General features: G+C 50.9%; 1 protein-coding gene across 1 annotated transcript in view; it reads right to left on the reverse strand.

Moving 5' to 3' along the window:
* Positions 1 to 17,044, reverse strand: part of Itpr3 (inositol 1,4,5-trisphosphate receptor type 3) — a 64,380-nt gene that overhangs the window by 33,672 nt on the left and 13,664 nt on the right. The window contains exons 2-7 of the mRNA XM_020164149.2: positions 15,968 to 16,038; positions 4,964 to 5,085; positions 2,941 to 3,027; positions 2,143 to 2,301; positions 1,841 to 1,939; positions 1,497 to 1,580 (exon numbers count right to left, since the gene is read on the reverse strand). Of these exons, the coding sequence (XP_020019738.2) occupies positions 1,497 to 1,580; positions 1,841 to 1,939; positions 2,143 to 2,301; positions 2,941 to 3,027; positions 4,964 to 5,085; positions 15,968 to 16,038 (622 nt within the window). The remainder of the gene's footprint in view (positions 1 to 1,496; positions 1,581 to 1,840; positions 1,940 to 2,142; positions 2,302 to 2,940; positions 3,028 to 4,963; positions 5,086 to 15,967; positions 16,039 to 17,044) is intronic.

A 17,044-nucleotide genomic window follows, 5' to 3' on the forward strand; every position in this document is an offset into this window, starting at 1 on the left:
ACAAAACCTCTGGGCAGTCGTCATTGTCCCGTTTTATGGATGGGGAAACTCAGGCAGAGAGGGTAGGTATCCTGCCCAGAGTAACGTCGCTCGTGCCAAGCAGTCCCTGCCTTGGTTCCAGGGACCACTCCATAATCCCTCACCACACTTCCTCCTCCTGCTCTCAGTGCATGACTGCCACTCCTGTGATTGTCCCTAATGGCCTGCCTTCCCTACACTGGGCACAGCTCTAGACACAATGTGCTGGGTAACCATGTGTGGAGTGGGTGTGGGGCGAATGTGTGAGTAACTAGACACAGAGCAGGCCAGTCGCTATGGCAGAACCTCGGGACATTGTGCCCAGGCGGTGCAGGGTAAGGCACAAAGGGGTGGGCTTTGCATAAGAAAAGTCTTGTTTCTAAGTTGCAGCACCATGAAAGATGCACCAGAAGCTTCTCTGGGAGCAGCATGGGGTTAGGCCAAGTACTGCTTCACTTTCTAAGTGCTGCCCGGAGCTGGAGCTGGAATGCGTCATGGGAAGGCTTCTGGGAGAGGAGAGCGTGGGCTGGGATTCGACTGACAATATTTGTAGACAATATGCAGGCTCAAGGGAGGAAGGGAAAAGGCATTTGGACAGAGCCAGGTGCCAGGGGCACCCTGGGAGATGAGAGGGATGAGAAGGATGGAGACCAAGGTGCCTAAAGGGGCAGGAAGTGTAACAGAGCAGTCTGACATAGACAGGGAAGGGAACACCGCACACTTCTGAGCAGGGGAGGGTGTGGTGGACCTGAGCAGCCTCCTTAGAGTGGCGGCTCTTGGGCCCACCACCTGTCCCTCAAACAGCATCGTGGTCAGGTGTAATATCTATTCCCCTAGTTGAGAGCCCCACACTTTCTGCTGCCCCCAAATATGCCCCTCCCACCTGCTCTTCCATAAGCCCACTTGTACCCCACAGGGTGGTTCCACCCGAGCCCACTCAAAAAACCTCCCCCCACACCTAGTGTTCAGGGCTTCTCTCCTTCTGCCTAAGATCTGTTCCCACAGTCTTTGCAGGATTTCCTAGGCTGCTCTACCCACAAAGTCCCATCCTTCTCAGGCCTACCAACTCCCTCCTTTCCTAGTGCCCATGCTGGCCTGTCTAAGGCTAGGGGACAGGTGCTGCCCCCTGATAGCAGGCAGGCCCAGGAGACTGGTTTAGATCCATGGACCAAAAGCAGGGTAGGGGACAAGGTGATCAAAGGAGCTGGCTACCCTAAGATGGGGTACCCCAGTTCACTGATGCACCCTTAGCAAGAAAAGAAACTGATCAGCCAGGAGGAGAGATAGAGGGGAGCTGTGGCCAGAAAGCAGAGAAAGGCAGTCAGTTGGGAGACTCAGGGGTCCCTGTGGGGTGGAGGAAGGCTGGAGGAGTATAGAGCCAAGAGACAGATATGGACCAGGAGCCTGGTGTGGGAGGAGGCAGGAAAGAGGAAGAGCCTGTCGGGAAGAGGCAGCCGGTGGGGCGCTTCCATACTTACCCCCTTCAACACCTCCTCCAGGTGGTCCCGGAACTGCATAAACAGGTTGATCTTCCAGCTGGTGTTGCAGTTCACTGAGTTAACCTGCAGAAGGACAGACAGGCTCATGACCCTTCCTCCAGGAGTGGCTAGTGCTGAGGGACAAGGAGGGAGAGAAGGGGGGAGCCAGCCGCACCCTCCACTGCAGCACAAGACAGGGCGCTTCTTCCAGTCAGGGCCCCACACCAGCACATCCAGCGGACCAGATGGGGCTGGAGGTGGAGGCAGTGCTGGGGGGGTATCCACACCACCAGGGCTGTGTGGACACCCCTCCATTGCAGAACGAACCCCCACAGCCTGCTCACCTCCTTGCAGCCGGCATTGTCACTGAGCTCGTAATTGCTGGCGTGCAGAGGCTGCCCAGCATTAACAGGATTCAGGACCACCTTGTCCCCGACGACCACCTTTGGGGGACAGGTGGAGCAGAGTGAGAATGGGACGGGCAAGGGCACGTCCTACTGCCAGGCCTCCAGCCCCTTCTGCATCTCAGTCTCCCTAAGAACGAGGCATGACCTCATCCAGTCCCCATATGGAAGACCCTATAGAAGCCCCTTAGAGTGTGACCTACACTCTCCTCCAGGTTCCTCCTGCCCCATCCCAGGCTCACATTGTCCCCGTTGCTCCTCAGCTTCCAGAAGGGCTGGATGAAGAGCCAGGAGCCCTCGTTGCCCGTGGCATCCAGTGTCACACGCATGGCATTTTTCTCCAGCAGAGCTGGCAGCCTTTTGTTCACTGTCAGGTATTTGTTGCTCTTCATGTGTAGAAGCTGGGAGACAGGTGGGGCAGGAGTGAGGCCACCAGGCCCCAGAAAGCCAACTATTTGGGAAGGGGGGCACAGGTGGTATGTTGAACCTCTGGTCACAGCCTTAACACACATAAACTGTCAGACACACTGTCACAAACACATATATTGCTACACAAAGCCACATACACAATCACACGCAAAGTGCACACAAATGGGCACACCCTTCCAGGAGCCAGGTGATCACAGAAAAGCAGCTGTTGTAAAAACTTTTCCTGATGGGACTGGACGGACAGCTCAGTGGCAGAGAACTTGCTGAGCACATGCAAGGCCCTGGGTTCCATCCCCAGCACCACAATAAACAAATAAAAACTGTGTGCGTTAGCCCATCTCACAACAATCCAGAGGCAAACACTGTCACTGGCCCACTTTTACAGATGGGGAAATGAAGGCACCAGGAAGATAAATAACTCACCCAAGGTCACACCATCATGCTGAAAACACCACCACACACAGCATCAGAGGCATAGTCACAAAGGCGGTCCTGAGCCACCCACTGAGGCCACACACAAACACACATCCAGAAGGCAATGTCTCCTGACACCACTCTCCAACACCTATCCAGGCTTCTTGGGCAGGGAGGGAGATGCATTCAGGTCGCACCTGGATCACACTGCCGTACTTCACGACATCCCCGTGCACCTTCTTATTCTCCGTGTCGTTTTGCTTCTGCTCCATCTGGGCTGCATGCTACACAACACAAGGAAGTAAAAGGGGCTCAGAAGCTGCTCCTAGAGGGAGACGACCCCCACACCCAAGGGATGTGCAAGCACACACTCACCCTAATGCCCCCTGCATGAGACCCCTGTCCCAGCCCAAACCCAGCAGGGCAGGCTTGGTGTCACTTCCTACTCTCTTCTCCACGGGACCCTTCTGGACCACTGCTCTGGGGCAGTTCCCTAACTGGCTACCTCCACCTCTGCTGCACCCAGCCCTGGTGGCCTCAAGAATTTGGTTTGCCTCCTGTGAGGGCACCTCTTTAAGCCTTTCTGTCTCCTTAGACCAGAAGTTGCCTAGGGAACGGTGCTTTCTCCTCCATCAGACCCGCACCCTCAGAGCACAGGGGCTCCTCTGCCCTTTCCTCCCCCTCCATACTGTTACCAGGGCCTTGTGAGGCCTCATGACTCAGACCAGGACGGCAGTAGCTGCTGGGGAGCCATGAGCCTTGTGACCTTCCACAAAGTTACAGCATGTGGCTGTGTGACCACACAGTGCTCTTTTTTTTTTTTTAATTTTTATTTTATTCATATGTGCATACAATGTTTGGGTCATTTCTCCCCCCTTCCCCCACCCCCACCCTTACCCCACCTCCTCCCCCTCCCTCTCCCCCCAACCCCCTCGATACCCGGCAGAAACTATTTTGCCCTTATCTCTAATTTTGTTGAAGAGAGAGTATAAGCAATAATAGGAAAGAACAAGGGTTTTTGCTAGTTGAGATAAGGATAGCTATACAGAGAGTTAACATGCATTGATTTCCTGTACATGTGTGTTACCTTCTAAGTTAATTCTTCTTGAACTAACCTTTTCTCTAATTCCTGGTCCCCTTCTTCTATTGGCCTCAGTTGCTTTAAAGTATCTGCTTTAGTTTCTCTGCGTTGAAGGCAACAAATGCTATCTAGTTTTTTAGGTGTCTTACCTATCCTCACCCCTCCCTTGCCACACAGTGTTCTGAGTTATGCAGCTGTGCAGGCGTGAACATTTTACTCCGGACCAGATCTCTACATCAGCCTCAGCCTGTCTGGACAGTGGGAAGGAGCCCATGACAGCCCCCAATCCAGGAAGAGAAGTGAAGCACTTAGGTCAGAAGTCAGGAAGCCCTTTCCAACCCTCTCTTTCCAGCCAGATCACAGCTACAGACCCATCCTGCCCCCACTGAGTCCTACCTTCTTAGGCTATGGGGTCTCGGAAAAAGAGCAGAGGTTAAGCAAGGTCTGTGTGACAAAGGGTGGACGCCAGGCCAAGGGAAGTTCTCAGAAGCGGGCTGATGAGCTGCTAACCAAAGTGTTCCAATATCTGCCTTCAACACTGGGGCTGGGTGCAGAGCAGACTGCCAGGGTGTGAGCTGAGCCCCTGCCCACAGGAGCACATGACCAAACACCGGGCCCTAACACCATGGCACTTATTCATTTGTCTGAGAGACCTAGGGACCATCTCAGTTCTACTGCAGACTCAGAATGACCATGGAAAGATGAGGTCTCCTGGGCCCCCGGGCTCCAGCTATATAAAACTGAGAGGAAGAGTAAGACTAGTCTCAAATTGGGTCCCCAGAGTTGTCTCCAGGATCCACGGATAAAGTCCATGCACAGCTGTGCAAGTTGTTCACTGCACTGTGATGTCCACATGCTAACTGAGCCATGTGCCCTTGGATATGGCTGGGCCAGCCTGGAGGAAAGGACACCTTCTCATTGGCATAAAGGAGTTATATAGACCACAGGGTCACTGGAAGGGCACTCTACTCCCCCGCCTCCCATCATTGTCACAAGTCACACCAGTCTCTTGCATTAGAGTTTTCAAACACTTCAACTCAGCCATGGAGGCCCCATTGGCTCTGACAGGTAGAGGCCCTGTGTGTTAACCCAGGTTCCCAGTGCCATACAGAGGTGCACACCTGTGCACACGCACACACCTGCAGCTTCTGCAGCAACACCACATCAGCGATCTTCTCCTTGTCCTGCTTGGTCTGCTTGGCCTTCCAGTACTGCTTCTGGGCTGAGTAGCGGTTCATGGGACACACCTTGAAGAGGCAGTCTGTGACAGGCAGAGATGGACAGGGTTCATCCAGGGCTCAGGGCCTCCTTCTCCTAGAAGAATCCCAGCCTGCAGTCTGCTCTCCCAGTCCCTCCCTGCCTCCTGCCTACCAGGGCTGCAGAGGAAGCCACTGGAAGACTCTCAAAGAATTTGAAGGTTCCAGGATTAAGCTGAATAGATGGAAAGTCCCAGAAGCAGGTCTGAGAGCAGTAAGTATTAAGAAGGTGTTCTCTTCCCTGCAGGGAGTTTGCCAGAGGCTCTTGGCCCCTGGGGCCTCACCCTCTGCCCTGTGTATACTGACTTTTGCAGGTGTCAGTTAACAGTTCACACCCACACCCTTCTTTGGTTAACTGGTCACAGACACCTGAGAACCCGTGTCCCCTCTTCCCGGGGGGCAGCCCTGTCCAGTGGCCGACACAGGTGCAGAACAGCCCAGGTGCTAGAGGGAACTGTCCAAGGGATAGGTCACCCTCCCATGCTGCCGGTGAGGTCAAGCGAGGCTTGTCTTCCCCTGTCACATCCTGGCACAGCTTCTTCCCCTGCTCTACACAAGAGGGTAAGAGGCTCCTTCACTCTGACCTCTCGAGGCCCTTACCCAGTAAGTCACCCATCTTAGGATCCTGACCTAAGTCAGGGCAAATCAAAACTCCAGGAACACATTCACTACTGCAATTTTCATTCTGGCAAGAAGACAAAAGCCTAAATTCCAGAAATGATGTCCGATATTTTAACTTACCAAAAGGAGGCACAAGTTGCAAAAGCCTAGTCTAAAGTGTGGCAGGAAGGGAGACAGGTTCTGAGCTAGCACAGGTGACAGGCAGGTCTGAGCTGTCACGGGAGGATTCACAGCTGAAAAGGAGCTAGCCTCAGTGGCCCTGAGCACCCTCTCCTCCATGACTGCAGTGCTCTAGTGGCATGTGTCACAGAAGAAAGATGGGAGCCTTGAGGGTTACAGACGTGGAAGCCCCCTCCTTCAGGCCTTCTCATGTTTCTTCTGAGAAGTCTGCGTCCCTCCTGTGGTCAAAACTGGCCATCAGGTTCCCAGGAACCAAAGCAAAACTGAGTTTCCCTGTAGCCTATGAAGCTGCAGATGCCCCCAGGGGCTCTCAGGAATAGAAACCAGGTAAACCAAAGGCCAGGGAAGACAGTACTGCTGTGAAGGGGAGGAAATGGCAATACCACAAGAAGGAGCCTCTAGGGCTCCCCACCTAGCCTGCCTTGCACCCCTAGCACAAGTGGGCATCCTCTCTAGCAATAGGCACTCAGTATTGGAGGGACTGTGTCATTCTGGGCTCTACTCAGCCCTCAAGATGCAGCCAGGGTCTTCCTGCTCCTCCAAGCCAGGTTGGGGCTCCTGGGGCTTCCCCAGGTCCCCTGTCACCATGTGATCTCACTGTCTTGTTCAAGAACATGGCTTCCAATAAAGTAGTGGGAAAACAAAGCCACACCAGAGGGTGTTTCAGAAATGGAGGAGTGCAATTTTGGTTGTCCCAACAATGGTCACAGCTGGCACTTAGTAGGCAGGGCAGGGATGCTGCTCCACAAAGACTTCCCTGTGCGATACCTGACTGGGAATGTCCTGCCCCAAACACTGCAAGTGGACACCTGTGGATAGGGCTCTGGACCCAGAGAGATACACAGAAACACCACAAATACTGTCTGCACAGCTTCAGCAGACACCTTGGCCATCAATTGTCAGCTCCGTGGTCTCCATACAGCTTACCCCAGCCTCCCTAATCCAGGTCGGAGAGCTCTGTCCAGGCTCTGCCGAGGCTGCCCCAGAGCAGGTGTTTGAAAGCTCTTCAACTTTGACCCCAGTAAGAAGCACAGTTCAGATCACCAGTCATGAAACAGCACGTGGACACTCTCTGTCCCCAAGTATGGAGTGCTTTGGCGGTCTGACAGGATTAAGAACTAAGGCCACTTTGGAACAACCAACCAAGCAACTAAAATAATGGGATTTTGTAAATGTATACTATTTTAAGACTTCTTTCCAGGTGCTGGTGGCTCACACCTGTACTCCTAGCTACTCAGGAGGCAGAGATTAGGAGATTCAGCCTGGGCAAATAGTTCACCAGACCCTATCTTGAAAAAAACCCATCACAAAAAAAGGCTGGTGGAGTGGCTCAAGGTGTAGGCCCTGAGTTCAAACCCCAGTACCACAAGAAAAAAAAGAGACTTCTTAAAAGAACTAACGAGATAGTGAGGAATTATGTGGCCAGAAGAGATGATCGAAAGGGGAATGAAGGCAGACAGAGAAATATCCAAGCTACTTTTGTCACACAGTATTTGCTCATTCCAGAAAACATGAACTTAAATTTGGAAGGCACCACCATGTGGCTAGAAAGGCTAGACTCTACCAGGAGCCCAGGACCCTAGAGAGCTATGGTCCCAGGCAATGCCAAGCCCAGAGTAGAACAGCCTTTACCAGAACTAGAGCCCAGGGGAATCCCCTGGATGGTTCCAGAAACCTCAAACTTGAGCTGGCCTTCTTGTGGGCTTGGACTGGTGATGTCCCCAGGCATGTGGCAGTGGGCTAGGCAGGTCTTTCTTGAGGTGGTCCTTTCATCCTGGTCCACCACCACCCGTATCCAGACTTCAAATGCAATAATCAGTCTAGAGTCAGAGACAATTGGAGCCCTGGGAAGCGATTCCACCAGGGAGCAGAGCCAGCACAGGAGATCCCAGAGATGTGCAGCGACTTCCGACACAGACAATCTGTCGAGCAGGTGTGCCTCTCCGTCATCAGCAAAAGAAAAGCTTTTAGATCCTTGCAGAGAGTAAGGAATTGTAAAAAGTGACACAGCAGACTGAAAAAGAACCATACAGACTCTCTAGAAGTAAAAAAAGCTTCAATAACCAAAATCTAAAACTCACTGGACATCCTTAACAGAATAGCCAGAGATGTAGAAAGAGCTAATGAAGAAGTAACAACCCTTACCATTCTAATCCAATCCCATCCAATTTTTAAAGGCTGGTTGAGGCCTGGGAAAGAGATATAACCAGCCACCAAAGGGTCAGAGCCTGGGTTGGCATGAAACACCTTGCCCCATACCATGCCTGGGAAAGGAGGAAGCCAGAGCCGCCTCCCTGCTCCCACCCTTCTGCATCTTTCCTGAACTTGTCACATCCACCTTTGCTTCTGCGCAGACCCTCCCTCAGCCCTGCCTGCACCCAGTACATGTCAGAAGATGCTTATGAAATAAGAAAATATATGAACATCTTCACTTCTTTTCCTACACAGTGTGCTTTGCCCAAAGGCAGCCCTGTCAGAACCCCTGTCAGAAAGGGCCCAAAACCTTCCTCCATACCAAACTGCAGGGCTAAAGGGCAGAGAGGAAGGGGGAAGGAAATCCAGGAGCCTGGGCCCTGCAGGAGTAGCTGTACCACAGGTGTCACAAGAGAACAGGCTGAGGGCTCAGGTGGTTCCTGCAGGAAGGACTGTATGTCCTGGGTACCTGTGAGCAGGGACACAGGGCTTGTGAGGCTGCCCCAGGAGGCTATGCATTCACTAAGTAGAGTCCATCCACGTTCACCCCAAACTGACCAAGGTAGGTAACATTCCAAAAGCCCACTGCCACTGCACCAAATCATCCCAGGGTGAGACAGCTTCAAAAGATGCAGCCAGCTGCCAGGTTTCAGGCCTGTAATCCTAGCTACTCAGGGGGTAGAGATCTGGAGGATCATGGCTTGAAGCCAACCCCGGGCAAATAGCTTATGAGACCCTATCTCAAAAAAACTCTTCATAATAAAGGGCTGGTAGAGTGGCTCAAGGTGTAGGCCCTGAGTTCAAACCCCAATACCGCCCCCCCCAAAAAAAAATAAATAACAGATGCAAGCTCCTAGCTCTGAGGCCACTGCAGGTCTTGGCAGGTCTGAGGCTGAGGTAGGAACATGATTTTTGGTTTTGGCTTCTTGGAATAAGCTTTTTGGGGGATGGGTGTTGAAGATGGAACCCAGGGCCTTGCACAGGCTAGGCAAGAGTTCTACCAGGGTTTATGAAGGTGAAAATCAACACTTTCCAGCAGGAATGGGATGCTGGTGAGGATGGCAAGAGGAGCAAGCTTATCTTAGAAGGACACAGTAGATGCTATTAAAACTGGTAAATCTCAATAAATAAATAAACTAGTAAATCAAAAGCTAGGTGTGGTGGTGCACACCTGGAATCCCAACACTGGGAAGCCTGGGGCGGAGGAACACAAGTAACCAAGCCAGGCTCCCATGGGCTCCATAGTGAGACCCTGCCTCAAAATAAGTAACATTTACAAATGCTTAAAGCTATAGCAAGAATGCTATTTTCACATAGTTGTCCAAGACAACGACTTCTGTTCAGGATAAAGTTCCAGTTTCTATGTATTAAGACAGAAAGACCTCCAGGAGGACCTGTCCACAGTGAGACTGCTGAAGGAGACACAGCCAGGAACTCGTTTGTGTGTAAGGAAAGGGGTGAAGTATGGATATCCTTGCGTTTGCATAAAGAACACCAGGTTGCATAAGAAGCTGAAGAAAGTGATTGAAGACCAGTGGGGGGAGGGGAGGAGCAGAGCCAGCGTGGAGGCAGGACTCTTAACAGATAATTGTATAAAGTTTTGATGTTGTAACTGCATAAATTGATTACCTAGTCAGATTTTCTAATTTGGTTCCCCTGGGGAGGGGACAGAAAGCAAAGGGACCACCCTTTCATCTTGATCCTACAGCATACATTAGCTCTACTTTTATAAAAATATGAAATTTTTTTTGGCAGTGCTGCAAAAGCTTTACATATGCAAAACTTATGTTCTGCCACTGAGCTACATCTCCAGCCAAAACACAAAATTTTCAGTGGCCAACACATATGAAAAGATGCCCAACCTCACTAAGTGGCCTGAGAAATGCAAATGAAAGCCACACTAAGAACTGTGTTTGCAGCAGCAGGTGCCCTCAAGCATTAGCACCACCTCTTGCTTTCCACACTCCGACTGTTGGAGAAGGGGGTTTCTATGCCATGGCTGATGGCCAGGAGACTGCCTGGCAGAGCACCAAGGAAGTCACTGGTTCCAAAAGCACTCACAAGAGTGCGCCCTCTACTGAGGGCGAAGAAACTTCATGGTTGCTGGGCTGGCACCGTGGCACTGGGTACAATTAGATGTTATCAGGAGTCCACTGAACTGATTTGCAATTTCTGGTTCAGACATTGCTCAGAACTAAAAAACAGATTTGTGTTTCAGGAGCACAGCTACTGGTGTTTTGCAGGAGGTAACTGTGGCCTCTTTGGTTAGCTGGGTTTTGGTTTAGGGGTTTTGTTGTTGTTTTGGGGAGCTGGTGGGGTTTTTTGAGATTGCGTCTTGCTGAATTGCTCAGACTAGCCTCAACCTCACAATCCTCCCACCTCAACCTCCTGGGTAGCTGAGATTACAGGTGTGTACTGGTTGGCCTTCTAAAGACACCAACCTGTGTGCTATCCATGCCAAACATGTGACAGCTATGCCAAAAGATAACCAACTAGCATGCAGCATCTGTGGAAAACTTGCTTAAGAATGCATTACAATGGGAAACACCCTTTCTCTTCTCTTCTTTTCTTTTCCTCTGTTGGAGATTGAACCCAGGGCCTAGGGCTAAACAATCCCTCTACCACAGAGCCACACCCCAGCGTCTTGTTCCTGTTACTTGTAATGCCGAACACTAGGGTTTTCCCCCCATGGAATCAAAACGCACCTAAGTATTTGATTGCAAGTGGAAAAATAAGGGACAGAAATCAGGTACTGGCAGTTGTTTCCATTTTCATTTGTGTGAGTTTTTATTTTAGAGGAGAGCTTGCTATACCGTCTGCACTGGTCTAGACCCTTGGGGTTCAAACAACCTCCTGCTTCAGCCTCCCAAGTAGCTGGGATTACAGTTGTGCATCACCATACCTGGCTACCATGTGTGAATTTTTAATATAACCAAGAGAATGTAAAGCATTAATGCAAGCCAAAATGTTTCAGTGAGCAAGTTTTAGCTGTTAGGGTGAACAAAAGGAAGCCATGTTAGAACTGGACTCCCTTCCCCTTGAAGGAGACCTACTGGAAACTCTCCACCCAGCTTAAAGAAAAATAAACATCCACCTTTAGCCATTTACTAAAAACTCCCCACCTGGCCTAGAAGGAATGACCCACCCTTAAGCTATTATCTCAGGAGGGACAGAGGGCCACTGAGGATTTTCCCACCCAGTGACCTTCCTGGGACTCCTCCACCCACCTCCTATACTACCCCCAGTCTGTAAGCAGCTGTGGGCTCCAGCTCTCTTGCTGGGGACCCCCTCCGCAGGGTTTCTTCCCAAATAATAAACCCTGTGCAGGCACTGAGCTGTCTTCTCACCAATCTACTCTATGCCTCTTTCATTCTAACATCAATTCAACTTTATAGCAATTAGAAATAAACCTATTAAATTTCTCTGGACGATGCCAGCATTTGGATTATTTTTAAAAACAAAGTTCTTATTGGTGGCAACGAAAGGGTGCTTTGTAGCATTTTAATTCTACAGTAGATTCCATCCATTCACCAAACTCACTGAGCTGTCTACGTGCAAGTGCGTTTTCAATGTTGCCTGTCTTCTGTACTGTTTCCGTTAATTTGCTATTAAAATACATTAAATTTCAATCACTAGCACCACACACACACAAATTAAACTACTTTTTCATCCACAATAAGCTATCACTTAACACTCAGAGGGTTGAAAGAAATTTATGTGGGACAAAACCAAGCACGGCAAGGCTGTGAGTAGCGAAAGGAGCCCTGTACCCTAGTCTGCAGAAGGTCACTTCTTAGGAAATGGAGGAGGGTTCTCGCCACCCAACACATCCCCCCTTGGGAACATACCAGAGAAAACCCTTGCCCAGAAGCCAAGGGCACATGTACAGGAATGTGCATGCAGCGACACGGAGAGTCGCCAAAATCTGAAAATGAGCTAAGTGTCCCTCGACAGGGGCATCAATAAATGGACCGCAGGTTCTTCACCCAATGGAATGTTACGGAGCAATCAGATGACCTAGAGCCACGGCTCTCAAAATGGGTAAATCTCAAAACCAGGGCAGAATGAAAAAAGTACAGAAAGATTTGCACCTTAACATACAGAGTCAGCTGCCCTGCATGGTTCATGAATATATCCCTATGCATTAATGGCAAATGCATTAAAACAGGCCCCTGCAGGACACATACCAACTTGTGAGCAGTTTTTATCTCTGAAGAGAACAGAAGAAGGGGAAAAGAGGAAGAGGCAGGAGATTTCTGGTACAGCTATGTTATCTCTGTAAAAGTTAAAAGAAGACACATACCAGTGGCTCACACCTGTAATCCTAGCTACTTGAGAGGCAGAGATCAGGAAGATTGAGGTTCAAGGTCAGCCCAAGCAAACAGTTCTCAATACCCTATCTTGAAAATATCAAATATAAGAAAGGGCTGCTGGAGGGCTCAAGTGGTAGAGCACCTGCCTAGCAAGTGTGAGGTCCTGAGTTCAAACCTCACTACCGCTAAAAAAAAAAAAAATAGCTAAAACATCTGAAAAGGATTTGACAAGGCCCTGCACTGGATCCATGGGATGTTTACTTTTCTCTACTTTCATGTAGAGTTAAACTATAGCTTAATAATAATAATAATAGCAATGAACAGGGTTGGAGAAAGTTCTGGTAGGCTGGAGGTGGAGGCTGGAGGGAAGGCACCCAGCCCTGCAAATAGGCCACCTCATCATCCGCCTCCCTGGCACCTGCCCCCCGATCGGTCTGAGAGGGAAGATGATCCCATACACTTGTCCTGGGGTTCTTGTTGCTGGGGGATGTGAACTCTGAGTCTCCTTGAGGTCTACTTGGAGTAAAGGCTGCCAAGTCCCCCCATACTGGGCCTCCCTTTGCCCTGCATTAGAAAAAATGCATTAGAGAAAATGCATTAGAGAAAAAGCCTAAGAAGGGAATGTGCCCCACCCTGGCCCAGTCAACAGCACAAGGCTCACCCCCAAACCCACAGCAAAGCAGAGTTCGGAGGGCTGGGCTGACAATGGGGTACCACACACACTGCAGCTCCAGCAGCCTTGGCCTCCTGGGGCCTTCCCAACAGTGGAAAGAATTCCCTGAACATGCCAGGGCTTGGGGTGGCCTCAGAACAAACAAGGGGCCACATAGGGCCAATAGAGGCTTCATGGGGCTCAGCCAGCCCCTGCAGGTATAGGGGGAGCACAGTTAAGTGAGCTACGGGGGATGTAAATCCCTAGCAATGGCTGGGCTCAGCCCAACATGGTGAGGCAGGACCTCTAGGGGAGCAGGTCTCAGGACAAAGCTGAGGTAGAGCGCTTGCCTAGCATGCTCAAGGCCCTGGGTTCAATCCCCAGCCCTGCAATTAATTAATTAAATCAAAATGCTGCCATAGCCCCACACCTTGCTGGGTCCTTCCCTCCAGGGCCAGGGTATTTACAAGAAAGGTAGAGACAATGAAAGCTAGGCCCCCCAGCACAAAGCCACACTCTTCTCTAGGCTTTGCTCTCAGAACAGAGGAGCTTCCAAGTTCTTTTTTTTTTTTTTTTTTAATAGTACTAGCATTTTAACTCAGGGCCTCACACTTGCTAGGCAGGCGCTCTACCACTTGAGACATGTCTCCAGCCCTTTTTTGCTTTAGTTATTTTTCAGGTAGGGTCATGTGTGGGTTTTTTTATTTTTTTCCTTTTTTGTTTGTTTTGCCCAAGATCAGCCTTGGACAGAGACCCCCCCGCTACCTATCCCTCCCTCATAGCTGGGATAACAGATGTGTACTCACTGAATTACTAATTGAGACAGAGGACTTAATAACATTTGCCTTCAATCCTCCCATTCTTCACATCCTAAGTAGCTGGGATTACAGCTGTGAGCCACTGAGCCCAGTCTCAAGTCCAAGTTCTAATGCTCCAATTTGTACCTGCTAGTGACCAGGTTGCACAGAGACCTAATTCTGTCCAAGGTAAGTCCCTCTCAGGCCCAAATAGGACCATAGGGAACCCAGAGGGGCCTCTGCATCCCACCAAGACACCAAAGGCCAAGGGCTTGGGGAAGAGAAGAAGTGAAGGGGTGGGGTCTGGACCCGTCTCTTCTACCCCACTTTGCTGGCTGGATCCAGAAGGCCAAGGGCATCTTGAGATAGCCCAAGGATCCTGGGATGGACACTGCACACAGGCTTTGAGAAAATGGAGAGGAAGAGACAGGGGCGTGGGAAGGGGCAATGAGGGAGAAGGCAAGAAGTCAAAGGAGCATTTGTTCTGCTAAGTGGCTTTTTGTTGTCAAAAATTGGCCCTAAACTCTGTCCACTGGAAGCTTAGGGCAAATCTTCCCCTACCACACCCATCTCCCTGTCACCAGCCTGTCACTCCACAGAGCAGAATGCACACACCTCAGCTCACGCACTGTCCAGAGCTCAGTCCCAGCCCACCCCCCAGCTCTTCAAAAAGAACTACAAGGCAAACATTGCAGACAAAACTGTGAACAAAAAAGCCAGCCTGAGCTACACTCTGGTGGAGCTGACATGCTAGTGAGGGAGACAAATGGTAAGCAAAAATAAGAAAAAACCACAGGGTGGTCAGACTCACGCAGGGATGGGAGATGAGGCCTGGTCCTCCATATGGAGAGCCAGGGAAGAGCTTCGAAGCCATGAGCCCTCAGCCGCTGAGTGAAAGCCACACAGGGTGTGGGATAAGAACATTCTAGAAGAGGGCAAAGGTGCAGAGGTGGGAGTGTGGCCGCTAACTAAGGAATGGCAGGGAGGCTGGCATGGCTAGAGGGAAGTGGAGAGGGCCAGGTGTATAGGGATGAGGTGAGAGGACACATCGTCAGATGTGCTAGGCAAAGGGGGCTGATGGCAGAAGGCATGGGGTGGGGCGCAGAGGTGGTTCCCACATACCAGGTCCTTCAGGCGTGTCTCCACCCATGACCCCCACCCCTAGGCAAAATTCCCACTGAGACGCCCATGATGAAAACAGGTAATAGAAGACAGACATGGGGCCCCTCTGCAGGCAGGAAGGAGCTGCCCTCCAAGTTCCCTACACCCCAACAGATAGGCAAGACCCCCAGCAGCCAGCCAACCAGCCAAAGATGGGGCAAGACTATCTTAGCCCTGCCCCTTCTCAGCACCCCTTGGGGACAATCTCAGCTAACCCCTCCCAGAGAAGCAACCACACAGCAGACCTGGTGGCAGCACGGCCAGCATGTTCCTGCCTGCCCCCACTCTGCCCACCACGCCCAAGATCTGTCTGTCTAGTGTCTGTCAGCCTCTGCCCTCACAGGGAATCACAACAATAACACCTTACACAAGGACAGCCGGGACACCCTTCATCCTCACAAAGCCCTCAGCCTGCTGGGTGGGGTTTTAAATCCACCCAGAATGGAGGACACAGAGGCCCTGTGGGAGAAGGACTTTACCAGGTCATAGAGCAGAGCCATATCAGGGCTCTGGAAGTCCATCTCTGACAGAAGGTACCCACACAGCACAGGAACAAGGGTTGAAGGTCCAATCCCCTTAGCACACAGATGGGGAGACTGAGGCACAGGATTTTCTCCCTGGGCCTTCTAAGGCCTTTGATAATTCTCTTTTCCACCTCTATTCCCTCAGAAAATGCCCAGTCACACAGACAAAGAAAGCCCTGTGGCTGGCAGGGAGTTCTAGAATGGGCCCCTGGCCAGAAGTGGGTGTGCCCGGGAAGCAGGGGTGTGACCACAGAAGAGAAGAGAGAGGTGTGCCCCTGCCAAGATGGCGCAGTGCAGGCTGAGAGGAATCCACAGATAGGACAGGCTTCAGGGCAGCACCCAGTCTAATCTAGTCATCAAGCCTGAACGGAATCAGCTAGAATCAGACCCAGGTCCAGGACTTCACGGCCCAGGAGAGCCACTGGCAGGGAGAGTAGAGGTCTTACCTCGGAACTTCTTGGGGGGGTTGTCCAGGTCCCCAGCTGCAGGTTCCACCACACAGCGGTCATCCACCAACCTGGGGACAAGGCAGCTTGGTCAGTGGGAGAGAAGAAACCCATCTCCTATAGCATCCTTCCCTTGGAGCAGGGGACTCAGGAGCACCAGTTTCAGGGCCCTCTTGAAACTCCATCACTGACAAAACCCTTCACCGTCGTGGCATTCTTTCCTGGCACCACTATTAAAAATAAGGTCTCTTGGAGCAGACATCAGAGACCCTCCAGGAACTCACAGACATAACCAGCCACCCCAACTCCCTGACAGGAGCAGGAGCTGTCCTGAGGGGGTCTGCTGCCCCATCTGAGCTGTCACACACTACAGATAGAACTGAGACAGAAAGGACAGAAATGAGAGACACAAAGGCAACCTAGAGAGAGGCAGAAAGACAAACAGAGCCAGAGAGAGAAAAGCAATGAGAAACAAAACACATGAAAGAAGCTTATGAGACATCGAGCCAGGACCATGAGTCTTTGAGGCTCAGACAGAACAATAAGCCTCATGCCTTCCCAGGCTGTCAGGCCGCCTTCCATACTCTCCTCTTTAGGCTCTCCTAGGGCCTGAAATTCCCCCTTACAGTCATGGCAGAGTTAATCCTACACTTCTGGAGGGCATCCAACCACCTATCTGTCCACTGACCCATCCATCCATCCATCTACCCATATGCCATCCCCTCCATCCATCTACCCATTCATTCACCCCATTCCTGCATTTTAAAATCTTCAATGTCAACTGGAGGTGTGGCTCAAGTGGTAGAGCACCTACCTAGCATGCACAAGGCCCTGAGTTCAAATTCCCACACCACCAAAAAAAACATAAAATTTTCCAATGCCATCCCAGTCTCCAGAATAAAGAGAGGATGACAAGACACCAGTTCAAAGGCCAGCTCTATCTCAGCACTTCAAATCTATTGCCTCTGAATTCTTACCAACTTCCCAGCAAGGGCTAATCAATAGTATCATTTACAGAGTAGGAAACCGAGTCTGAACATTAAATAACTTGCCTGAGGTCACAGAGCCGTTATCAAA

This window comes from Castor canadensis, chromosome 8 (genome assembly GCF_047511655.1).
Source record: "Castor canadensis chromosome 8, mCasCan1.hap1v2, whole genome shotgun sequence".
NCBI classification, from domain to species: domain Eukaryota; kingdom Metazoa; phylum Chordata; class Mammalia; order Rodentia; family Castoridae; genus Castor; species Castor canadensis.